General features: G+C 42.5%; 1 protein-coding gene across 6 annotated transcripts in view; it reads right to left on the bottom strand.

The window, feature by feature from the left end:
- GRID2 (glutamate ionotropic receptor delta type subunit 2) overlaps nucleotides 1-27,523 on the bottom strand; it is an 824,474-nt gene that overhangs the window by 201,201 nt on the left and 595,750 nt on the right. For all 6 annotated transcript variants that reach the window (XM_053404060.1, XM_053404061.1, XM_053404066.1 and 3 more), the window contains exon 9: nucleotides 693-794. In XM_053404060.1, the coding sequence (XP_053260035.1) occupies nucleotides 693-794 (102 nt within the window). The remainder of the gene's footprint in view (nucleotides 1-692; nucleotides 795-27,523) is intronic.

Raw genomic sequence — 27,523 nt, forward strand, 5'->3', positions numbered from 1 at the left:
CAGACTGTAAGTATGTGGGCAGGGATTGTCGTCTTCTTAATCTGTTTATAGCACTTATAGTAAATTTTAGCTGTTCGAATCATTGTTAATCATCGTAATCTTTTTCAGGCCTTGCTTTGTGCCTGGCATACGACGCAGAATACCCAGAAAGCAAAAACAAAATATGGCTGACAAGAGTGTAGCGATTGTTTTACTGAACTAATGTAATTCACCCTAAGATTATCTTTAATATTTTCTGAGTGCAGTAATTTGTGTGAAACGGCAATCAATTTGCTGCAGTAATTGGTGGATGACTGCCTCTTATGCATCATTTAGAGCTTGAGCTAACGGGCCCACTTTGCTTTGCCCTTTCCAACTAATGCACATGGCTCACATAACTTAGCACACGGTGATGGAAGAAGCAGAACAATGCATTTAATTCCATGCTGAAATTTAACTCTATTGGTAAAATAATTATTTTGTGGGGTGGCAAAAATCCCCGTCGACCCAGTAATGACAAATATAAGCCTGATGGTACAACAGTCAGTAGAAAAGTTTCACATTATTTTGCTCAAATTGTTGAATAACGTCATAGTTTTTTTGCTTTGCTTTTTCTTCTAAATAGTAGCCAATGGACTGTAAGTGAAGAGCCAAAAGAAAGTATATAATTTTTTATATTTTTTATTTCAAGAGGAAAATCTGATTCTGCTTACCAGCACTGTCACTACACGTAGAACCACCCCACGCATGTTATTCTCTAGCCTTCTGTCTGTTAATGAGCCGTTGAGACCGGTGACAGGATTCCAGCAGCCCAGCTGAAACACAGAAAAAGATGTGTCACTCTGTTGATCATGAAATATGAGCAGTTATTTCTATTTAAAGTAGGGATGGGGAAACCTATTGCCTTTGAAGTGTGGTTGGACTCCAACTTCCATCAACCCTAGCCGGCATGAGAAATGGTCAAGAATGATGGGAAGGGTAGTTCAACAAGTTTTCCATTCATGATTAAAAGAGAATATGCTTTGGTTACTATATACACAAAAAACCCATCTCCTATCATCCGTGAAGCAGTAAAGGATACTTAAAAGATTGCCGGTACTTCTCCTATATGAACCTGTCCAGAAATTATTTACAGAGGACAAAGACAACATGGTGTCCTCCAGATAAGGTGGACTGCATCTCCTAGCATAGGTATGGGTTATTTATTTATCCTTGACTATTATTTATGCTGCTTGGGGCTGGTGGGAGTCATACAATGTCTGTAGAGCACCAGGTTGGATAACCTTGATCGCTAGAGAATTTCTTAATTAGCCTAATGCCATGTTAGGTAGGCAGAATGGAGAGAACCTATTCTCTGGCTTCACCCATAATCTTGAAATCACTGCCCATCTTACCACTTCTTCCACCATAGCCTGAATACTTTGTTTTATGAATACTTATGTCCTTGAGAGGCCAAACTGAATACTAGTGGGCCTTTTCACTGCAATGTTAGCTGAGTTGTGTTTGTTAAACAAAAAATAATTTAATATCTCTGAATGAGTAAATTGATTGATTTTTTCCTGAGGTTTTTCAGTGTCTTTTACTGCTGTTTATAGTTGTTTTTACTTACAAGTTTTTAACTGTCTGCAGGCTTGTTGTTGTCCTGATTGTTTCATTGTAATTTTGCAATGTAATTTTGTGGCTTATTTTGAGAGCCTCTTTGGACTCTGTAAAAGCTGGGATAAAACTGATTCATACATAGATATATCCAGGTAGGTGTGTGTGTCTATATCTATCTATCTATCTATCTATCTATCTATCTATCTATCATCTATCTATCTATTCTGAGCATCAGTCAATAGGGACCAACAGTAAAATGCATAACAGAGATGGGATTTAGTTTGGGCTCTGAAGCCAATGAGGAACATTAAAACAGGGATGGTGAAGTTATGGCCCATGAGCCAAATGTTGCCCACCAGGCTTCTCAGTATGAAAGTTGAGACTATGAGGAATTTCAGTGCTACCCTTGTAGATCATTTTTCAGGGATACTTTTTGACATTTGCTCTAGCAACAACTTTTCTAGAAAAGAGTAGTGCGCATCCCTTTAAACTGAATTCACCATTATGTTGTAGCCATTTTTACAGCATCCTTTTGGGAAATGCTATCCACTGCTGGCTTGTTGCTAAAAGAATAAAATTAATGTCTTCTTGCAGATAGGTCACTTTCAGGTTCTTGTTCAGCCTCTCCCTGAAGTTAATGGAGAGTTCCTAATTGGCTTAGGATCATCAGAGGAAATCATATGTATTAATAATGTAATTTTTATTCTTTATAAGGTGCCTTCGACACTAGGGTATATGAAATGCATGGAACTGCATCTTAATCATCCTTCGCTAGCAGAACATAGGATGCAGCCAAACCCCTTTATCCAGTGTTTGCAACAGTAGGGTACTTTTCAGCAACCTTTGAAGGAAATGAGTGCATGGAGAAGTCAATCTATAATCTACAAGAGCTAAGAAAGCTTTCAAAGTGGGATTAGAAGGACAAATGAAGTGCACAGGAATGGCCTAGAGCTCTAATCAGCTCCATTGATGGGAGCCTGAATTAGGAAGTTTTTTCCTGGCCCTCTAAAAGAAGTTCAAGGGTATACTCAGACAATTTAGTCATTAATCAAGAGGTCTGGCGTTTGACAGACCCACAAGATGCCAGGTACAAAATTCCAAAATAAGATTGAAGAATTAGAGTTTATCCACATTTATCTCTTTCCAGGCACAGGGCTGCACTTAAAAGTTCTGAATGTTGTTGTTTTGCCTCTGCGAAAAGCTGCTTTTTGCAATTGGAGCAAATGTCAATTTGGGTTTTAAGCAGATTGCCGTTTGCTCTGATACATCTGTAGGCCACCCTGCATAGGGTAGGTTTTTAATGTTTAATGGTTTATGATGTTTTTATGTATGTTGGAAGCCACCCAGAGTGTCTGGGGCAACCCAGTAAGATGGGCAGGGCATAAATAATAAAATTATTATTATGGAATAGGACATTCCTATTTTCATCAGAGAAATGTTGGCAGGTATGCAAATGTAGAAAAATGATGTGCATGGGTGTGTGAACCAGCCTAGAGAGAGACTTAAAAATAAGGCCACAATGCATGGCTGGTGGGCTGTGCTGAGCTTGGCAGGTCACAGCTTGTAAGCATTGTTCTGTTATATGTGCTGGGGAGCTGACGCCAAGAAATTGTCAACACTCAGAAACAGCATGATTCCCAAAGTTCAGTGAATAAAGCCATGCCATAAAATCTGGTTTTAAAATGGTTCTATAGATTAGGTGTGTGGGCAGACATCAGACCTGTGGGATCCACTTTGACATTTTTTTGACGTAGAATCATGAGATCCAGGATAGGGAAATTGTGACCCTCCAGATGTTGTTGGATTTCCAACTCCATCAGGCCCAGTCAGCATAGCCAATGGTCAAGGATAATGGGAACTGTAATCCAACAACATTACCTGTGTACATCAGGGGGAACCTATGATTAGCACCACCAAATGCTTTTCTTTCTAAGCAAATAGCAGGCACAGGGTTTCTGATCCACATGGGAACCACTACAGAGAGGGGAGGCTTAAAGTCCCTCCACCCCTGCCAAGACTCCAATTCAACTTGGTGGGGTGTTGATGCCACCTTTCTGCTCTATTAATATGATTGTTAAAAGTGTGTGTCTTGTCCAGTTTCATGCCTTTTTTGGCTCCAGTGTTGTCAGCACTGACCATCTGAATTTGTATGAGAAAGGCCGTGTTGTATCACCTCAAAAGCCCATCTAGTCCAGAATTCTGTTCTCACAGTGGCAAACCAGATGCCCATGTAAAGCCAGGAAGCAGGACCTGCGTACAACAGCACTCCCCCAATTTGCGATTCCCAGCAACTGCCTTTCTCCCATCCAAGTACTAACCAGGCCTGACCCTGCTTAGCTTCCGAGATCAGACAAGATCGGGCGTGTTCAAGGTAGTATGGCCGTAGACCAGCAACTTCCTTTCTAAGGCACACTGCCTCTGACAGTGAAGGTAGCACATAGTCACTGAGGCTTTTAGCCTTATCCATCATGAATATGTCCAGAATCATTATAAAGCTATCCAAGTCAGTGGCTATCGCTATGTCTTGTCGAAGTGAACTCCATAGTTTAACTGTGCTCTGTTCGTTCTTTCATTTTTCCCAGCCCACCATTTTCCAACATTCAGCTTCACTGGATGTCCTCAGGTTCTAGTTATTCATGAAAGTAGTATTATTAGAGAAAGTGATGTTGGGACATTGTGTAGGGGGGTTGATGACACATGACTGCCCTTTATGGCCACTGTGAGTCATATCCTTAGCACAGCAACTAGTTTGGCCCTCAGGCAAGCTTTCCATTTTCTGTGATTGACATAATGGTATGGACTACACACTTGCTAATCCACACAAATATCCAAAGGCCAGACTCAAAACATCCATAGATGCATTTCCTTGTAAAAATTAATCACAGCCATCTTACAGATGAAATAAAGGCAAGCCTTCTTGCATGAAAAGAGGGATGGAAACTGATGCCAACAGCCAGGTTGAGCTGTAAAAGCACATTAAATTCATTCAGCACTGTGTCATTCTTAGTTACATAAAGAAACTAATTAGAACTTAGATCCAATTAGCATAGCCAAACGTGTTGAAAGTCTAATTACCACAGATACTGTACTGCTCTTGCCAAATGTAAAACCCTGTGAAGTTTGCAATGAGCCTTTGTTCCCTTCGGAGGTCAGCAAAAGTCCATTTTTAATTATGTTCATTAATGTGTACTTTTTATATAATTAACTTTTCAGCTTAGTCTATTTTAACAGCGCCTTTTTTTCTTTTTTGTTAAATGATACTATTGAGCTAAGGCAACAAAAGTTTAGCCTGCATCTAATTTCCCTGTTTTAAAGGTACATTTTGCGTTTCAATTATCTTCTTTTAGTTTTCAATTTAATCCTCCAGTTTACATGGCACAATCACGCCTAAAACAAATGTGAGGCTGTACACCACACAAAATATAACATTGATTCCCCACCAGACCTTCAACTCCCCGGGGGTACATGATAATTAATCATGTTAATTAAATCAAAGCATTTATTGATTATGATTTAAACAACTCAGCCTAGTAGAAGTGTAGCTATCAGATCTGTTAATATAAACAGCATGGCTTAATTTGAGTGTGGACTCAGTACCTGAACTAGTTGTCAATATCAGCACTGAAGTCTTGTTTTGTTTAGTCGTTTAGTTGTGTCCGACTCTTCATGACCCCATGGACCAGAGCATGCCAGGCACTGAAGTCTTAGTAACTACCTTAAGGGGTTGTTGTGGAAATACAACGAGCAGGGCACAAAACAATGAGAACTGTCTTGGACTCCCTGGGAAAGGCGGGGCCAGGTAATAATAACAGGACCCAAGGTCCATTTTATGAGTCCTTGACACCCTTTGATTAAGCAGGAAGGGTGTGACTGTGAACATGTGCAGAATATATTTCCTTCACCACCAAGAGCCTGCGCTCACACCCCTTTCAGCACACAATCGCCAAGCACACAATCAGTAGAGGCTGCCTTCCTGCTACAGCTGTATTCTGTTAGTCCCCTCCATGGGGCTTCATGGTCCCACTCCTGAGGTTGTCCAGCTTGCCCCAATCCTGCCCCTACAGAAATAAAGGCTATTTGTACCTAAAAGGTAAAGGTACCCCTGACCATTAGGTCCAGTCGCGGACGACTCTGGGGTTGCGGTGCTCATCTTGCTCTATAGGCTGAGGGAGCCGGCGTTTGTCCGCAGACAGCTCCCAGGTCATGTGGCCAGCATGACTAAGCCGCTTCTGGCAAACCAGAGCAGGGCACGGAAACACCGTTTACCTTCCTGCCAGAGCGGTACCTATTTATCTACTTGCACTTTGATGTGCTTTCAGACTGCTAGGTGGGCAGGAGCTGGGACCGAACAATGGGAGTTCACTCCATTGCAGGGATTCAAACCGCCAACCTTCTCATCAGCAAGCCCTAGGCTCAGTGGTTTAGACCACAGCGCCACCCGCGTCCCGTGTACCTAGACCTCTATTATGTGTAGGGTAGAACTCTTGTCCCTCTTTCTTTCTGTTTTGGGTCTGTGAACAGGAAAGTCATTAGTACATTTCTGCCATTTTGTCTCTACATCTAAAACTCTCCACTTAAGAGCCAAACTAATTGTATGAATGTAATCAGCAAAGCACATTTTTAGAGCACTCAGAGGGGAGCCTGAGCACCCGCAGGACTGTTTAGGGTGGGGAGGGGGACTTCAACTCTTTCTTTCCTTGCCGGAGTCCCCATGAAAATGTCTCTGAAGCTGCTTTTTGCATAGGTGCTTCAGATTTATACGAGAAAAGAAAAGGTGCACCCAGAAGACAGTAATGGAACGATATACATACATAGATAGATAGATAGATGATAGATAGATAGATAGATAGATAGATAGATAGATAGATGATAGATAGATAGATAGATAGATGATAGACGGTAGGCAGGAAGGAAAAGGCAGAAGGTGTCTGCATTCCTTTCCATTATTTGCAATAAAAGAAAAGAAAAGCACTAAAAAAACCCACCATGCTGGGAGCTTATTCAACAGCTGTAAATGGTGATGTGCCTTAAAAATGGTTTGAGCAGGCAATGAGGGAAAAGCGGTCCACCATTCATTGAAAAAGGAAAGGCAGAAATTACTGCCAAATGCACTTAAAGCAATAAGACAAATAACTCCAAATATAGCCACTGCATCTGTGTGCTTCACAGCCAAAGGGTTCCTTTTATAGCCCCTGTGATGACAAAGGAAAAGCAAAGGCTGACTGCATTTGGGGATCAATTTTAAAACATACATCGTTCCCCTTTGTGCTTGTTTGTAATATGATCATTATGTCTCAGATGGGGGGGGGGAGCAGCAATTGGCAGACCCCTAGCAGAATCCTTTTTCTGTGCAAAGCTGAGGTAAGGGGCTAAGTTCATCAGGAAAGGACAAACCATATTTGGTCTTCTGAATTAGGTCTCCACTTAAAAGATCTCAAAGCCAGTTTGCACATCTCTCAGCAGTAGTTTCGTTACTTCTTATTAGGGTGGAGAAGCCCATTTTAAATAGATTTGTACACATAATTTAATAGTTCCAGACCAATTCTACTTTGCCCACATCAGATCATCTCTTTCATTGAGTGTGCTCTTATGTCAAGACATTTGTGCACTGTCCTTTCCATTAAAAAGTTTATGTTTATATGCTGTTCAATTTGGGAAACCTGGGCTGTATTCTATTACAATATGATAGGATATTTATAGTATTAGTAATATTTAATCTGTATGCTGCTCTATGCTAAAATAGGCGTCTAAGCAGTTTACAAGTATAAAATTGCACAAGCATTAAAATATGAACATCCAGAATTAAAACACACAATTAAAACTATCCTGTTAAAAGATTAAAATGGACATCGACAATTAAAATCCACAGAAAAATAATCCCATTAAAAATAACAGAGTAATGAAAGCAGGAGGGTCAGGTTGAAAGATCAAGGGCTGCATATAGTTTTATACTTAGAGTAATGTATACAAATATGCAAGAACTGTTTGTCTTTTTAGTGGAAACAGCAAAAAGAAATGATTCATTTCTTGTCAAGATCTAGAAGCTAAACAGGGATTTTTAAAAATCCATGTGGATTAACTCAAAATCAAGATTTTCAGAAAATCCCGTCCTTGCTTCTGACAGAATATGCAAAGTGAGTTCTTGCCCTTCACAGCTATGGTGAGATCTATCAGGTCCAGAAGGCATATGAGGTCAGTGGATCTCACCACAGATTAGATGTATCATGCACTTCTGCTTTGCCTGTTGCTTGGGGATAAAACTCTTCTCAATTAGACTTGCAAAATAACTCTTGAGAGGAGCAGCAGTGTGGGTTGATGTTACTAGGACTGTTGGTTCACCAGTCTGAGTCAGTATGTGGCAGGCACTTTATAGCAGCATGACACTCCACAACTGAAGAAAGTACTATCTACAATTTACATTACTCCAAGTTATGGCACCCTACCCCACATCTTGCATTTGAAGCTGGAAGGCCACCTTTCAGTAGCTCTTAAGTGTCCAGACTCAAGAGATGAACATTTGCGTTTCCAGTTCACAAAGGAAGGAACGCTATGGAGTTTTGAGCTGCAATCATATATGTATTGGAAAGAAATTCTGCTGAAATCAATGCAACTTATCTGAAAGTCAGCAAGGTTAGAATTAACATGTTAGTACACAGGAGTGTGAGATCCGTGGAAGTGTGGTGAAAACAGAGAGGGAAAGGATGCACAAGCAACTTGCACAACTCCACCCTGCAAAAGGATCACGTACATGACAATTGCACTTCCTAGTCTCCCGGCTGCAATCATCACATCCAAAATGGCTCTGTTTCTAAGGCACTGAAATGCTCATCCATTCCACAGCACCATGATGTTCTGTGATATGAAATAACCCCTTTAAAATGAAGGATGACCCTTAAAATATGGGGCATCTGGCTAACCTACGTGTACTATAGAAGCTGCAAATCACTGGCTATTGCCAGCCATATTGTCTAATACCAGTAAGACAGGCTTCTCCTAGGAAATGTAGATTTATGGTTTGGGCTTTTTCTCCCCCTCTCTTTTTAATCTTGATGCATCCTGGCTCATCCATGAGAGATGAGCTGGGCTTTGATGGCACCCAGAGTGCAAAAAGTCACAGGCAGGAATGAGGATATGGAAAACAATGAGGGTGCTAATGGAAATGAGTGACACTTCTCTCTTGTTTCAGGGCTTGCAAAATGTTGCTAAAATGTTCAAGGAGGAAGAGGTATATCATTTCATAAACAGACCCCTTGCTTCAAAACAAAACTCAGGCAGACATTTCCACCAATATTTTAGTGTTTCTATGCAGTTTCACTGTAATCTAAATGCTCTCCATTACCAGTGGTAACAGCTGGATATATTATATAGTGTGATCCTGCTGGAAGTGTATAGCTGTGGTCTAGCTCAAAGCCTCCACAGTAGTACCGGTATTTGTTTACATGGTTCCATAGGCTCTTGACATATCCAGCTATTAACTATTTCACTTGCAATTACAAATGTATGTATCCAGTCTAACCAAAACCTTTCTTAAAGAACAAGAAATGCATGTAAATCTTCTTAATCAGTTAGGAAGCTGCTTTTCAAGCTTTCTGCTTTCAAGGAAACCTTTCCACAAAAACCTGTCAGCCAAAGCCCTCTTCAGAAAACATTCACAGTGTCAATGTGCCCTTGACTCTGTTCTCCTTATCTCAGTGCACTCAATAGCAGGTTTGGAGGGGAACCTGAGCATGCAAAGCTGAGGGTGTGTAAGCTTCTCCATGCGATTCTGAGCCCTGATTGCAAAGGGCTCCCAATCGTGTGAAGGAACTTACACATAAACACAAGTCAGGGAGTGGAGTCGTTTGACATGGTGATCCTCTAGTGCAGGCATAGACAAACTTGGCCCTCCAGATGTTTTGAGACAATTCCCATCATCCCTGACCACTGGTCCTGTTAGCTATGGATGATGGGAATTGTAGTCCCAAAACACCTGGAGGGCCAAGTTTGCCTGTGCCTGCTCTAGTGGGTCCAGCAGGGGCATCTCCCTCCCTGCTTCATGCATTCACATGGAGCACTGGCCAGGCCTGTTGGGCCTATCACTGTCTGAACTTTGAGTGCACCCTTGAACTCACCAAGCCATTCCCTGCAGCTGTGCAATGCAGAGTCAGTGCAGAACAGGGCTATAGGCACAGGTGGGTATTTCAGCCCCCAAAGCAGAATTCAGCACCACTATCACATATGAACACTTAGACACCATCACCATAAAATGCCTATCTAGAGGCATGAGAAGTAGAAAAATTGGTGCTGATTGGGCATGTGTGTCTTTGAGGGGTGCTTGCCCACCATTTCTAAACATGCTACATGAAGCAGTCGGTGAACCAGCTAAAGCTTCATTTTGGGCTGGTAGGTACTCACCAGTGCTTAGATACACTCAGTTTTGATTGATCAAATTATTTCATAATTTGTAGGTTAGTGTTATACCCGAGGGCACATTCACTTTGCACTTATGCATTCTGTGGTGCAGTCAAACAATTATGGATTTAATTACCCTACAGCTCCCCCACCCCACCGACACACAAAGTAATGTGCAACAATTGTTCCTGTGTTTTGTGAGTCTTTTGGCACTGGAGAGTCATTGGGTCCCCTTTGGTGCTGCCTGTTTAACAGCACCCTACTCATTTTTATGTTTATTTTTAAACCCTAGTTTGAGGCTGCAGGTGAGATGTTCTCTGCTGAATGAAGCCTGGCTTTCTGCCATTAAGTACTATCCCTGATGACACTACTCTTCCTATTAAATTATTTACTGTTCAAGTGGACTAAAGAATGTTTTGAAAGGATAGGAGGAGGAGCCTTGTTTGGTTTACACACGCAAGCATCTTAAGGCAATCATTCTGGAGCCATTACAGGCTTTGGTCTGAATGCAATAAAGGTGCTGGTTTTCATTACAATCTGTAAGCTTGTCACCAAAGCCTACCTTCTGTAATCATCTAAATGGCAGATAGGACATTGTAAGCATCACGACAGCTTTATAAAAACAACTAACAAAGAATCCTTGCACTGGGGGGTGGGGGTGGGGAGAGTAAGCCATTCCCTTAAATGATGGGATGAACGAGTAGAAAACTCTTGTCAGCCTGCAGAACAGCTGAATCGGTAAAATACATTTTGATTATGGAGAAAAAATCACTGCAGTAATGACACTGAGGTTTGCCACAAAAACAAGTTAGCAATTTATCCTTGAGATTAAATTATAGCTGTGCTATAAATCTCTCTTTTAAGAGAAAGGAAACATGTTGCTTGGAACATTATATTCTCTAATCAGATCTGGATTAGTATTTATATGTCACTGGACTTATATTAATGCAGCGCTTCCCAGACTTCTGATAACTGATGAAAGCTTTATTTCATCATTATATCCCTTAAAACATCTAGTGGTAAAAGTAAGTATTCTCTTGACTTCATGGGAGGGGGGCACCCTGGGCCTGGACCAAATGGCGCCCCAGACTTTAGGATAATTTATTTTTCATTACAGAGCCCATTCACAGAGCATGTTTTGTCACTCTGTCATGTAAAATGATGCATTTGCATGCTAGCACCTGGAAATCTTTATTTATTCATGCCATAGGAAAAGCCTGTACTACCTGCTGGAGCTGTTCAGTGGATAATTGAACAGACAGCCAGGGGAGCATTTTCTAGTTGTTAAAAGTCATCTACAACAGGTACATCCCATGCCAGGTCCAGAACTGAAGTGGCCCCCTGGCAACTGGAGGAATGGCAGGCAGTGAGACTAACAGATAGGCTGAGCCAGAGCCAATGACAAGCAGAACCAACTAATTCTAATCTTGCCACCAATGTCAGCTCCGATGAGTTCTACAAGGGGCAACAGTGAGACCTGGGGAAAAGGACGCTGACGGGCACTGCCATCACCTGGCAGGGCAGGGGGGAGCTGGCTTAATGGCAGAGGCTGGTGGGACAGTTCCCCATTTGCCCAAATGGAAGGGCTTCCACTCTCAAGTGGATCTCCTCCTGATTCACGTTACCTACTGCTCTTCTCTTAGGCAACTCTCTTTTATCTGGTGGTGGCAGCACTGAGCGACTGGAAACCACCTTTTGATTTTTCTACAATGCTCCTGAATAGCACGTCTCCAAAGCCGCTGTGCTCAGGTATGATGAGGGTGACAAGGTCAGAGGTTGTAGCCCTACAGAGAAATCCAAGTGAGCAGCTTGCTCCAACGAAGGCAGGGAGCTAGCTGGGCCTTTTTAAGCCTCTGACCTCCAGTCTACCTCTCCCAGACCCCTAACTTTAGTTTCTTAAAGGGCCAACCATCTGTTCTAAAAGATTAACATTCTTGAGATAAGAAAAAAGTATCTAAGTGGGGTGGGGGAGATAACACCTGGGAATCCTGCTACATGACAGAGAATACATTCATTATATAAAGCATAAGCAAAAGCAATTAGCCTGCTAACATTAGTCCTGATTTAAACACTTTTGCTTGAGATGCTTTCATTAACTGTGTTGACAGTCACTATCTATTATTCATTTTGCCTGCACTGCCATTGCACTTCTAATACACAATAATATCTGACAGATGTTGAACCAAAACTAAGAATTGCAGGTCTAATCCGGTGCAGATAAGCACTAATTTAACACAGGAAAATCAATTTGAAGATGAGCCCACGAAGAGGCAACCACTTCTTTCTAACTCAAAGCTGACACCGAAAATGTCACCATCTATTTTTAAGGGTAGTGTGAAGCGTAGAAGTGTAGTAGAAAACAAACCATTTCATAAAATGGGTTGGCTTTGCAAACATGTGGCATCGCATGACCTGTTCTAAATTAGAGCTTCCATGGTTTATGGTCTCACATCTGGTGGTTGAGGAATCACAGCCTTAGTTCTGAAGAACTCCTTGGGTTGATTAGACCAAATGTCTACCCATCCATTACTCTAGAGTGCTAGAGTATCTGCCAGTGTGGTGTAGTGGTTAAGAGTGGTAGTCTCATAATCTGGGGAACTGGGTTCGCGTCTCCGCTCCTCCACATGCAGCTGCTGGGTGACCTTGGGCCAGTCACACTTCTTTGAAGTCTCTCAGCCCCACTCACCTCACAGAGTGTTTGTTGTGGGGGAGGAAGGGAAAGGAGAATGTTAGCTGCTTTGAGACTCCTTCGGGTAGTGATAAAGTGGGATATCAAATCCAAACTCTTCTTCTTCTTCTTCTTCTTTGCACACAGGTCCCAGATTCAATTCCTACCATCTCCAGATAGAGCTGGGAGAGTACCCTATCTGAAACCCTGCCTGAATGCAGTTGCCACTCAGTATGGACAATACCAACCTAGACCACCCATCAGGCTCAGTATAAGGCAGATTCCTATACTCTGATCGATTGATCAAATTACTTATATTCCACATTTCATGGCAAATCCTTCTCAATGCTTAATTATCTTAAAGACAGCTTGCTTCACATACCAATCAGGAACATTGTGCTTCTACCTACAGAACAATCCACGTGCAATGCTTGTTGGAAAATTCCATTCCACCTTTAGTTGCAGACATGGAACTGTTGCATGTCACATGTCTGTTTACATTCCAGCACAGCTTGCTGGCAACTTCCGTTGTGTGTATAGCTTTTGCTTTTCACTGTCTCTCTGAGGAGAAGAAAGGAAGATGACATGTTTTCTTTGTCCTGATTTATGCTTAATAAATCTTTAGCTGTTAATATGTTTTCACAAGCCTCATGCCTGTTCTGTTTGCGCAGTATGCTCTGCTAATAGACTTCAAAAGCCTGAGCACACTATGCGTCGCTGATTTAGGGCTCACCAGAGATTGAGGGATCGTCACGGCTTGAAGGGCATGATCCAGCTGGGGGCTAGCCAGGTGGCATCTCAACCCCCAAAGTATGTCAACGACAATGCTTCCAGTCCAGACCCCCCAAAGACCTTCCTTTTACCTGTGATCCATACTGCCATGTACTGTTCCCAGCACTTATGCCTTGAACTTCCCTTCACTTGATCCACCTTCTACCTTGGGTGATCTGATGCCTCAGTCTATTCGAATGCTTGTGTGTGTGGTAATCATGCAAATATGTTGGTATTGCCTTCCTTTTCAGGTATGGCTAGACTGCCTTGGCCTTCTATTCTCCATAGACCTTTGCACCTGTTTGACAGGCAATAATTCAAAAGGCCATGGAGTTGGATTTAAGAACAATGAAGAAGTGTGCTCAGCAATAGCAGCTAGCAACTAGAGGGAGTGGGTTCCTACCTGGAGCTATACCTAGGCATTGTGCGGGATGTAGATGCCTTTGAGGAGTTCCTGATCAAGACATGAAACCCCTTCCCATTATTTGTCTCCAGTGTTCAAAAAGGAGCCTGCTCTGAACATGGATAGCTAACTTGCTACATGAGCAGAGATTAGTTTGTGCAGGTGAGAGCTCAAACATTTTAAAAATGAGACTTATAGAAGACTTATAGGCAAAGCAGCCTGGAGTACTATTATCAGTCTCTTGTCCAAAGTTTAAATCCTGGAAGGGAACTGCGACCCCCTAAGTGTTTTTTCAAAGACACTTTGAAAAACTCTTGTTTCCATATTTTCCAGTAAGCTGATCTTCTATCCATCAAACAGATTATACTGCTGAAGCCTGTATAAATTATAAACTTGCTTTGTTGCATTTCCCCTCACAGAGGGATAGAATTCATAAGGCTGCAGAACAAAACAGCTGGATTATGGCTTTACTTTTTTTTAGCATTTATATTACTGTGAACTGAACCTCAGAGATAAAAAATAAAAATAAAATTCTTTTGTTCTCTGGAGAAGACTGCACAGCACAGGAATTTCTGGGAATATTCCAGTGCATAAATCATATTGATGAAGGCCTATAATTCCTGTACCTTGGGCTTTGTGAAGTGGCTTCTGATTGATTAGATGATCGGCATCTGCCAGCTAATTGTAGCCAAGATATTAATATTTATCGGGTCTTATTAGGTGAATCCCTGAAGAGCCTGCAATATGGTACTTGTTGGGTAATAAAAAAAGAGTGCCGTTCCACATTCCACCACCCCACAAATATCATTTGGCACAGTGAAGAGTACAGAGCTACTGATTGAATGTTCGTGCCAAGGGAATAACATTAAATTTAACTCTTCTTCAGTGTTTTGGAAAATCGGAGGCTTCTCTGTTGCATTGTGGTCGTCTTTCTTTCTTTTCTATGTAACTAAACCTAGATATAAAACCTCATCTGAATTCAGACACTTTTTAGAAAGAAAAAGATAAAAACTACCAGAGAATAGAAAAATAAATTAGTTCAGGCAGTCAAAAAGTAGCCAGAAGCCTTTTCTAACTAGACTGCGGCACATAAATATCTGTAATTTTTATATGACCAGTCAGTTGCCTGGTGGGCTGGCCTGGGTGTTTGGTGCAGACCTACCCCTAACCACAAACTACCGGAAACTTAATTGCTAGTGTACCATTAATCCCCAGGTGCCACCATCTTCACTGCTAGCTAGAGATGTGCAAATCTGTCAATTTCAGTTTCTCTTTGTCTCTCATTCTTCAAATCTTAAATTCAAATTTGTCTTAATATACACGTTTGTATGCAATTTTGCCCAATATACACATTTTTCCAAAGCAATGTTCCAAAACAACCTATTTGATTTTTAAAAAACATTTCTACAGACACTTTATCCTAGTATATGCATTCTTGTACACACTGCTTGGATGTAGAATTGAACTGAAAAATTAAGAGAATTTCAGTTTTTGAATGGCAGGTGTGTTTCTGTTTGCGTATTGTTTTGGAAAGTGTGAACTGGGTAACTTTGTATTTAAATGAAAATGAAATCAAATATCTCTCCCCCCCCCCCAAATTGCTACCTCTATTACACAAAAGCCCTCTTGAACACACAAGGCAAAAAGTGTGTAGGGAGATGTGGGCACATCTGCTTGCCTAGTCCCCATGTGATCTGAGTGCACCTGCTCCACTCCTGACATTTTCGTGTTGTCTGGAATGGCCTGAAAGAGACTTCTAAGCATGTTTGGGTGGTGGACAGTTATCTACGTATTTATCTCTGTGTATCTTCAAGCGCTGTGGGTTAAACCACAGAGCCTAGGGCTTGCCGATCAGAAGGTTGGTGGTTCGAATCCCCACAACGGGGTGAGCTCCCATTGCTCGGCCCCTGCTCCAGCCAACCTAGCAGTTTGAAAGCACATCAAAGTGCAAGTAGATAAATAGGTATCTATCCGGCGGGAAGGTAAACAGCATTCCCATGCGCTGCTCTGGTTCGCCAGAAGTGGCTTAGTCATGCTGGCCACATGACCCGGAAGCTGTACACTGGCTCCCTCAGCCAATAAAGTGAGATGAGTGCCGCAACCCCAGAGTTGGCCACGACTGGACCTAATGGTAGGGGTCCCTTTACCTTTATCTTCATCATATGGTAGAATTTCAAACAAAGATGTGTTCTCCCACGCCCACATTCCCAGGGTGTTAGCACTGCTGTCTCAGGGACATCTATGCTGGCTCGGCCATGTCCACAGAATGGAAGATGGCAGGATGTCCAAGGACATACTCCAAGGGGAGCTGGCTTCAAGCACCATGCCCATTGGCCAACCAATTCTGCATTACAAAGATGTCTGCAAATGGCAACATCAACTGCGGCTTGTGGGAATCCCTTGCAGACAACTGCAGTGCCCGGAGATAGTCCGTCAGGTAATATACCCACGCTAATGACCCAAAGAGAAATGACTGCTGGGAGGAACAGAGAGAAGAAACTCTGTGGTGCATCTGCATCAGCAGAACCGGATGCCTTCATTTGCCCAAGCTACAACAAGACACATCTCTCCTTGCAGTCCAATTCTAGCCATGCCTACTCAAAAGTAAGGCATACTCCTAGGTAAGTAGAGTTAGGATTGCAGCCTTAGACAGTTTGCCCATGGGCCCTTCAAAACCCTTGAGTCAACTCTGATGGAGGACACTAAAATGTGAAGGCTAGAATAATCGACTTTCACATAAGTTCATTTAGGCTACATTTCTAAGCATACATATTAAGAAAGAACCGTATTTTTCAGTGTATAAGACTAGGTTTCCCCCCCTAAAAAACAATGTCAAAAATTAGGGGGCGTCCTATACATGGATAGTGCCAAGGATGGATTGGCGATTTGTGAGTCCCCCAAAATAGGGGACGTCTTATACATGGGGATGTCTTATAGACGGAAAAATACGGTAAAATCATGATGTGCTTGCATTGGCATTCTTGTTAAGGGATTGCTTGCCATTCAAGGTCACAGAGAGACCTGTGGAAAAGATTATGCAGTGATAGATAAATAAATGCAAAACTTTGTGTGTTGCAGGAAACACATGTGGCAGGATACTATATTTGCAAAGCTGTCCGACACAGTATGGCAACATACACAGAAAAGAGGGTAGGGATCATAGTGGGAATTTCAGCCAATGTAGCTTACCTGAGAACTGTGTTTCTACACAAATATTAAAGGTACATGCATCTCACCCTCTTTTGAATCTGGCCACACCATACCAGAAATGTTATTGGGCTGCAGATGTAGTCCAGATGTGGCTAGACTATAACCCCCCTTATCCCTGACTGCTGACTATTGCTGGCTGGGGGTGATGCGAGTTAGAGTCCAATAAGAGAAGTTCCCCATCTTTGCTGAATGAAATCTACATAGCTGTTTAAAATCAGTGTTTCGCATGTTCTAAGAAGGAAATGTATATATATCTGAATTGTTTCTAACTTTCTCTTTATTCAGCTGTATAGACTCCCATACAGAGCACAGCCAAGCATGTGTAAGAACTTAACACTCTTCATTTTTCCTTTGAATAGCAATCCAAATCTCTCACTGAAATAATCATTTAGTGGGGGTAATGTGTTTATTGATCACAATTTCTGAAAGTATGTTCATTTTCAGTGGAATGATTGGATGGATGGTTTCCTACTGACAGGTTGTCTACATTTAGTCCATTTGGGCTATTCAGGAATTGTTGTCACCATAGCAACGGAAAAGCTGTTTTCTGTTCTTTGATTTCTAATAAGAAAAAAGCCTTTCCAATATGAACATGGAAGGAAAAAATAAGAAAAGTACTTGCAGAAGTGGTTTTCCTGGACAAAGACCTTCTGCAGGCAATGGGCAAGGACTCAGGCATGTGACCCTCCAGATTATGTTAGCCAGCGATTTGCATCATGCCTGGCTTTTTCTATTCTCCCAGACCTTTTAACTTGCAAAAGACAAATATTTTTGGTGCCCTTAAATTTTTTTGCATCATTCTTTTTTCTTCCAGGTTTTATGCTGCTTTTTATTTATTTTATGCTGCTTGTGCTTATGGTGTATTTTAAGTGTCTCCTTTTATGTACTGATTTGTATGTATGCAATTTGTATGTGACGGTTAGCTGCCCATCTAGATCTGAGTGTGTTTGTAGGACGTTGATGCGATGAACAAGTGAGCATAGTGGTAGAGGTAGGAACAGAACTGACAACCACAAGCCTGTGGAAGTCAGTAAGGGTAAACATTTTTGGGTAGAGAATAGAGCTGGGTGCCAGGCTCTCACCTCTCCCCAAATGCTCTCAGGGGCTCTTGCATGGCCCTAGCCCCTTACCAGGGGTTCAGACAAGAGCATGGCAAGCCCCTGGATTCCTTTACCAGAATACCCTTGTAGCAGGAGCATTGGAGGGGCAGGCACAGCCAACCACATCCCCTCCACCAACCAAAGCCTAACCACAGCCTTACAAGTTGTGGCGATTTGCTATGCAGTAGGCAAAAAACCAAATGGCACCAGTCAAGCAGCCAAATGGTAAAAATTCCTGCCAGGCCCCTGCTCCAAAGCAGATGACCCCATGACAAGCATAGCAAAGTCAACACAAACAAACCCTAAATATAGGGAGGGTGGGAGGGTGGTCCAATGTGCGCAGCGAAAAGAGGAAGCTCAATGCTGCGCACAGGGAACAAACAGCACCCCCATCAATCAAACAATTTTGAAACATTAAATTATCCCCAGCAACAATTGGAGGTGCCCAATCAAATTCATAGCCATCCATACTAACCCGCCCAGCAACAGGGGATGTCATGGTTGCCCCCACCGCAACATGTGCTCTCCGTGAAGGAGAACCTGCTTTCTCATATCCTAGTGCAGTCAACACACCACCAGTTATCAATTGTTCATTGAAAAGCCTGAGTCCTTGTGCTTCTTCCAATTAGCACCAAAGCGTACTTGGCCAGAGTCAAGTCTCTTTTTAAAAGAGTGCAGGTCATTGCTCTCCACTGAAATTCCATTTTCAGTGCTACCCTGCTTTTTGTTTTCCAAGATTAAAACTGGGCTTGGGTCCACAAAGTCAATGCGACTTCAAGAGAAATCTGGCTGGCTGGCAAACACATGCAATTGAGGAACACCCAGAACCTGTATCTGCTCTGCCATGGGGGGGGGAGGGGGAAGGCTTCCTCTTCCTGCCTTCACCTACTTCCCCTTTCTCTGATGTGCTGCTGACAGATAATAACGGAAGGATAGGTATAATCAATCTCTCTCCTTATCACTTTAACTCCCCCCTTTCTCTTGTCAGTTTCCCAGCTTCCAGTGCTTTCTCTTCTTTAGCCCCCAAACACTACAGCATTACCACACAGCTGCCTTTGGCTCCCTGCAACCTCATATATCCCTCACTCTTAGGAGAACTTTCAGTAACTTTTTTTTCTGTCCCTGGTTCAGTCTCTGCTATCCCTCCCATGGGATTATGAGGACACTCCAGCAGGTAAACCAAAGTTCCCTAACATCACCCAAGCTGTGTTTGTATGTATTTGATAAAGACACGCTGATTTCTGGCTCTACTGGTCTGACAGTAGCCTTTTCTCCAACAAAATAAAGCAGCCAGGTTTGGAGGGAAGAGGTGCCCTAGTACTAGAGTAATCCTCCCCCATCATTCATGCTCCAGAAGGGTTTGCTTTCTGTACACAGAAAATTAGGTTTCACACTGTACAGAGACACATGTCTAGAGCAAACATAGTATACCTGTGTAAAACCAAATGGTGCAAATGTCCCTGAAGGCCTACAAATGCCATCTTGGTAGTCAAGATAAGCCCAGGACTAATTGGTATGTACTGTGAGAATGAGCTCATATATGTTTATCTGCTTGCTTTGAAGCCTTAGTTTTGGTTCAGTTAGTTGGGAGACAGGAGGCTTCTAATGCTGCCTGCCTGTCAGCTACTCCCTCATCTGAGAGATGGATGAGAGTTGGAAAGAGGTCTCTAAGCCAGAGGTGATTAATTGGGCTATTGTTGCCAGCTTACGTAGCTTGCTTTTTGTGTAAGTAATGCTTAACATATTAGCCCCTTACAGGACAAAGCCATGGTTCTTGCCACTTTGGCACACATCCTGTGGTGTAGCAGCAAGGAATCCTACATTACATTGCTGTAGACTCTCCAAGACCCCCCAAGGACACTCCCGAATTTGCAGAATCCATCCTGGTTTCTGATTTGATCCCGGAATGTCCCGCTTTCCCTTAGGATGTCCCTATTTTCATCGGAGGAATTTGGAGGGTATTGAGTTATGTGACCCCTGAGCCAAGGAAATAAATAACTAAGACCTTTAGAAGACATTTGAAGGCAGCCCTCTATAGGGATGTTTTTAAATGTTTAATGGGTGGCATATAAATAATAACATTATTACCATTATTATGGAATAGGACGTCCCTATTTTCATCAGAGAAATGTTGAGGGGTATGTTGCTGTAAGTTTCTTGATATATCTCTATAATAAAGCACTAGAATGGATAACCCTGGAGTGTTTGTGTATTTTGGGGAGGGGAATCCCTGCAACAGGGTCCTTCGGGGCATCAGTTAATCCCACGCCCTGGTTTGTGTATGGACCCACAGGACAGAGCAATACCACACAGTCACAAATAGGAACAAATGTTTAAGTACGTACAGTGTATTACACTACGACAATGGACTCTGGGGTGATGCGTTGAGGTGAGCAGCAGCTATTTTGCTATGAGATATATGCATGCACTCTTATGACAGTAAATGGGCTTCTACCAGGTCTTTGCTTATTCACTTCAAACAAACCACATGGATAGTGTAACAGCTGAAAATGCAATACTGTTTTCTTTCTCTTTCCTTTGTGCGTGTTTTCAAGCTGTTTTCCAAGCCAATTAGTTTAAGGTGGAATGCCTGTTTCTTTCATTAGTTGTCATCATCTCTTTCGTTTTTGTTGACCTTTGTATGGACTCTTTTAAACCTGATGTGGAACCTTGCCATCATCAGCATGCTAAGGCTTCTCTTCACCTTGGTCCCACTATTCTGTCCCTTTGAAAACCCCAGGAAAATAATGAGCTTCTTAAAAATATAGGCAGTTGAAAGTAACATGTTGGCAACTAAGATAACAAGAAAGGACTTCCATTCATCTGGAAGCCCTGGATATTAGATCCAACCTACCCTGGAATGTTTTAAGCTTCCAATTTTTTAGTCTTTTTATTATAATTATAATTACCTGCCCTTCACCCTAAGGTGACAGAGCAGGTTACAACAATTAAAGCACAATATTAAAAGCAGGTTAAACAACTTGCAATTTTTTAAAAAAAGAGTTCTAAAAATATATATCTCAGGCATGAAAGAGGGCAAAGAGGTGTATCGTCAGCATTCACTGAAGGCTGTATGCTGAAGATCAGGAGTCCCTCTCCTAGGCCACTACCCCACGAGCTTTTGAGGACAGCAGAACAAACAAGAGGGGCTCCCTCTGTTGATCTTAACACCCAAGGAGGTCTGTAGGTAAAGAGGCCATCTTTCAGGTATTTGGGACCTGAGTGGTTCAGGGTTTTAAACTCTAATGTGAGAACCTTGAATTGGACCTGGAAATGTATTGGCAACCAGTGCAGTTGGTTTAAAACATCTGCATACACCCCTCCTTTATATACGGCTCTGTAGGAAATCAAACTTAGTGGGTTATTTCAGCATCCATATTTCCACATATGAACATTTCCACAAAGAAATTGAGTATTACATGCTCTTGTGATAAGCATAAGTAAGGGGTAGGATTACTTAATGATTGCAGTTGATGTTGGCTTTATTTCTCCCATTCTCAACACAGCAGAATTAATTGAGCATTTACACTTGTTGGTTCTTTACAAAATATAAAGAAAGACAGTTGGATAATTATATGTGGAGATACACAAAACTGGCAGATAGGGCAGATGGAGTCTTATTAACACTGGTTGTTAATTGGCTTGTAGAGTTAATATAAGAACAGATTTTCTCCCCCATAGTTTGTACACAAGGAATTTGAATTTTAATTCCCCTTGCTGTTAGTGAGAACTGTGCATTTAATGTCACCTATACGATAATAAAAAGCTGGTAAAGCAAATGCAATTGAGCTAAATCTCTGTGGCCATCTGAAGCCCCAAGATGCCTAGATGGATATTAAATAGTGAAATACTCAGGTGTACCTCAAGAATTGAGAATATAAAAAAAAATACTGAAAGGCCATTGATAAAATGATGGAGGCAACCCAGATTTATTAAGATTGATGTGAGTGTTGCTGTTGATATACATAGGATTTGGGACACAGTGTCTGGACATTTACTGTATGTTCCTAAGGGAATAACTTTATGGGGTGCTTGAAAGGGGAAGAGTGACAAGCATAGATATGCTCATACAGTGCATTAAATACAGTTATCCGATGCTGTTTTAGATGGATCCTTCACCTTTCCATGTGATGGAAAAGAATGACAGCAGGGCCAGTCACTGCCTGTATAATTAAACTTGTGGTGCTGACCTGCTTCACAAGCTCAAATCATGGCTTAATAAACCATGTCTTGCAGGAGCTCCACGCACCCACACAGTTGCTTTCACTTCTTCCTTTATGAGAGTGAGACAACAAACTGGTTAAGAATAGTTCCCTGCGGCTTCTAAAACAAGTCAGGGGCCATAAGTCTACTTTAAACCATGCTGGCATGAGAATGTATGGTACTATACATATCCTAGGTTATTAGACAAGGATTTGATCAACACAGGAACAATTTAGTGTGACCAGAAGGAACAACCATCACAAATCTTTTGTTTAATTTAATATTTTAAAAATGCTTCCTAAATTGGCACTGGAGGCTAGAAGATGATTGCTTACCCAAGTCTTTAATGGCCCATGATGTTTGGTGGCTACCAGCTACCAAATACCTAACAGCCAGACTGAAAAACAAAACTGAATAGTGAGATCAGTGTTCTGCTTGTAAATATATGGCAAGGGAGAAACAGATGCCCTCATCTGCCCCTCCTACAACGAAACATGTCTCTCCTGTATCAGTTTCTACAGCCACAGCAGGCGCTGTAACTCTCCAACAGTTTGACTTCACCTGCAAAGACTCACTCTTCCATTGTCTCCCAGGTCAGACAGATGCCAACCAACCAATTGCAGGTAGGAATTTATATAATTTAGCTAACCATTTTGTACCAAGTGGGAAGTTAACAAAGGCCTTGTTTGGATGCAGCAGTAGACTATGATATAGCCTTGTGTGTACTAGTCTCAGGAGCTTCCACCTCTATTAACTAGTTTATTGTTATGTCTAACCACAGACAAATGGTAACTGGCTTTTAAGTATAGTTTATTGAAACAGGTCAACTTCAAAACTGCTTATAAAGTTGGCATGTTTCCCTAACCCATAGTTAACGATTAACCAAAGTTTAAAGTGTGAATGTAATGCTAAACTGTGAGTAACTGAAAATAGAAGGCATGACGGAGGATAAGAAGGGGTGAGAGAACCCACAGGTCTCAGGTTTGTGCGTATAATATTAAACCATGGTTAACTGTTGCATTTAGACCAGTCCAGTGTGGTTAAGGAAGACTGTGGCTTCTGTTGATCAGTGTTAACTGTCCAGAAACAGACTTCCAGGCTGGAATGGTCCCTAAATCTATGGCAACTTTCTATGGCAGGGAGAGGTATATCATACAATCCATCTGCTGGCTATTCTAGCCGGTCAGACTGACCATACTGTTTAACTGGATTAACAATGAGACTTTTACATAAATTATGTACACTTACATTATGTTAAGCATATAGCAGGGCAAAACTACCCAAATATGTATCACATTACAAACTACTTGGCTGTTATCTTCTGGAGTTGCCCTTGATACTAAAATGCCCTATATGTCACTGGGAGCCAGAGGGAATTTTCTTAAGATTTCCCCTTTTATGGCTTTTTCTTGTTTGGCACGACTCCAGTATATTCTCCTGTGAAAGATTATGATCTATCATTGCATGTTATATCCCAGATGATCTGTGTTTCAAGAAATAATTATAAAATATTAAATATTTAATTTACCATAATGAATTCCCCAGAAGGTTTCTATGTGATCTTCAAAGATGATTAACCGCATCCTTCTCGAAGTATTTTTCTCATTAAAAAAAATCAATCTAACCAATTTTTAAGGTTTACAGATAGGTTCGCATATGGGATTGTCCTCAGAAGGTGGTGCTTCTTGCAACTGGGCCCCTGGAAACACCCCTAAGTAGCTTTCATTTCTAGGTCTAAATTTCATTTCTCTAAATAGGCATCACGGGTCACAGCCAATCAGGAAAGGGGTGGGAGTGGTTAAGCACCAGCGCAAGAGTGCCCTAGGCAATTGATTGGCGCTGCTGAATACCCGCCCTCCTGCCCTTAGCATAGGTTCTCGTCCTTGCTTTGGCCTTTCGTAAGTCGCCTGTCTTGGGACAGGGGCCGGGTAGGAATTTTTATCCATTTGGCAAATTGGCACTGGCCACTTGGGTTTTGCCTACCCCCTTAGCAACCGTCACAACTTTCCAGGTTGGGCGGTTAGCCATTGGCTTAATTTTGTGTGTGGAGGGGAGGTGTGGCCATCACCTGCCCCTCAATGATCAAAAGGTATTCTATTAAAGGAATCTGGGGGTTCCAGATCCCATCCGAAGTCCGCTTGATGGGCTAAGGCCATGCCGGGATCACAGGAACCTCGAGGTAAGCTTCTGTTGGGCAAAACCCTGATGTTGTTGCCCCGATGGGTTTACCTACATAGACTCTGTCAACTGGGGCAGTAGTCCGTTATAGTCTTCAGCCAATGCCTATGCCAATACCACTCATATTTAATTTGCAATCAATAAAGTTGTGGCCTACTGTTACCCATCAACCTTAATTCTGTGTCCGTGTGTAGTTATTTCATGGGGGGCTGGCTTGGGGCCTCAAGACGCAAATGCAATGTTGTATCGATAGCCTTACAAAAAAGTTGCGGACAGAGAACACACTTTACATGCAGTAAGACCCCTGATTAATTTCCCAGTATTTCCAGTTAAACAGAAATCATTGGCGACTGGGGGAAAATGTCTGCCTCAGATTGCTGCCAGCATATAACAACTCAGCACATATATAATTAGCTTAGACAACAAGCCTAACCCCACATGCTTGTGAATAAACCCCACTGAAATCAATAGGTTTTACTTCTGAGTAGAAATGCTTTGGGTTGCCCTGTAACTAAGTAAATTAAATATTTACATATGAGATTTGCTCATGCATTGAGGTGAAATGAATTCAGAGCCCAGTCTAGAAAACTGTCAAGACCAAGGAATTAAGTTGCTGTTTGTTAATCAGCATCTGAGTAATTGAGAGGGGAGATGGATTTTATTAATGCAAATAGGGAAGTTTGTTTCAGCTGGAAAGGGAAATTAATAATGTCTTACCCATTTGTCTCTGAAGTGATAGTTGAGAAAGACAAAGTATATGTAGAACAGCAGGTCATTGGCAACTAGGACAAGAGCCTATCTCAATCCTGATGATTATGTCAGGGAAACGGGAAACCTATGTCCATGGGAGAGCCTGAGCGAGTGAGCGGGCTCCTGATTTCAAGGTGTGCCAATTTCTCAGGCAAAGACCTATACATGTGTAGCCAAGTCCTATGCTCAGAGTCTGTGTCTGACCTCCCCACCCTCTTGCGCAGCCCTGGGCACTGGCAACTCACGCTACGCCACTGGCCATAAGCACCTGCTGGATCAGGCCAATGACCAATCTAGTCAAGCATCCTGTTCTCACGCTGGCCAACTGTTGAGATGCGGCCAAGGAAACAGGGGCAATTTGCAGGCCCCTAGCTGGCTCCAGCCCACCAGCCAGTAGCCGGGCGATCTCCGGTCCTTGGCATAGCATGAAACAGTGACCCGCAGCTTCAGAACTCTTCAGAAGCTTGAGCATGCTCTAATCAGCAGTTTGAATAACATGCAACAGAAGTGGCAGATAGAGGCTGTGTAAAGTGTATTTACAGGCATTTTATTCAGCATCAGGACGAAGGAAAAATATGTCTGCTCCCCTTCGTGTACAAGCAAAAAAGGATAAGCTATAGACAAACGGAAGTTCCCAGCAACCTGTGCTGTGCTGGAGTGTAAACAGGCATGTGACACACAACAATCATGCCTGTTCCTTTTAAGGTTGAACAGAATATTCTAACACCAACCAGATCCCTGTGGGAAACCCACAAATAGGATTCAAGCACAAGAGTACTCTCTCCCCCTGTGGTTTCCAGCACCTGGTTTTTAGAAGCATTACTTCCTGCAACTGTGGAGGTACAGCATCATGGCTAGTAGCCATGGCTAGCAGTCCTGTCACCTATTAATTTTCCCAATCCTCATCAAAAGCTCTCTAGGTTGGTGGCCATCACTGCCTCCCATGGGAGCAAGTTCCATAGTTTAACTATGTGCTGCATGAATACACACTTTTTAAAAAAATCTGTCCTGAATATACCAACATTCAACTTCGTTGGAAGTCCATGAGTTCTAGTGCTAAACTTTTCTCTAGCCACTTTCCCCATGCTATACATAATTTCATGTCACCTCTTTTCCTCTAAACTAAAATGTCCCAAACACTGCAATATGTCTTGTTCTACTTCTGAGCTCCCTAAAGGCACCTGGTTGGCCACTGTGGGAAGATGATCCAGACACAGTGGCACCTCTGGATGAGAACAGGATCCATTCCGGAGCCCCGTTCGCATCCTGAAGCAAACGCAACCCATGTATGCGTGTGCGCGGGTCACGATTTGCCGCTTCCGTGCATGTGCGTGACGTCATTTTGAGCGTCTGCCCATGCGCGAGTGGCAAAACCTGGAAGTAATGCGCTGTGTTACTTCCAGGTCGCCGCAAAGCGTAACCTGAAAATGCTCAACCTGAAGCACATTTAACCTGAGGTATGACCTTTGCTGAGGGACGCGGGTGGCGCTGTGGGTTAAACCACAAAGCCTAGGACTTGCCGATCAGAAGGTCGGCGGTTCGAATCCCCGCAACGGGGTGAGCTCCTGTTGCTCGGTCCCTGCTCCTGCCAACCTAGCAGTTCAAAAGCACATCAAACTGCAAGTAGATAAATAGGTACCGCTCTGGTGGGAAGGTAAATGGCGTTTACGTGTGCTGCTCTGGCTTGCCAGAAGCGGCTTAGTCATGCTGGCCACATGACCTTGAAGCTGTCTGCGGACAAACGCCGGCTCCCTCAACCAATAAAGTGAGATGAGCGCCACAACCCCAGAGTCGGCCACGACTGGACCTAATGGTCAGGGGTCCCTTTACTTTTATGACCTTTGCTATGATTTGTCAGGCCATATGTTAGGGCTGGTGAAACCTGTGGCACTCCAGGTGCTGTTGGAATCCAGTACTGATCGGTCCCAGCCATCATGAGCAATGATCAGAGGCAATGGGAGCTTTAGTCCAACAGCAGCTGGAGGACCACAGGCTCCTCATCCTCATCCCTGTCCTATATTCTTATTTTTCCTTGGCAGACTTCAAGGCTTTGTACCCATCAAAATCTACCCCACTTTTAAAGGTTATCTGGTTGAACAAAGTCATGATTTGACTGAAGACATAGATCCACATATTTGCAAGTGATTTAGTTTAAATGAGACACTAGAAAAGTATTTTAAAAATCAAAACTATAAGCAATTCCACCTGGCCAGAGCTCTATTAAACCTTGTTGCTGGCATCTTTGTATGCAGAATTGGCGTATACCTGGCC

Source organism: Podarcis raffonei, chromosome 9, assembly GCF_027172205.1.
Source record: "Podarcis raffonei isolate rPodRaf1 chromosome 9, rPodRaf1.pri, whole genome shotgun sequence".
In the NCBI taxonomy this organism is placed as follows: domain Eukaryota; kingdom Metazoa; phylum Chordata; class Lepidosauria; order Squamata; family Lacertidae; genus Podarcis; species Podarcis raffonei.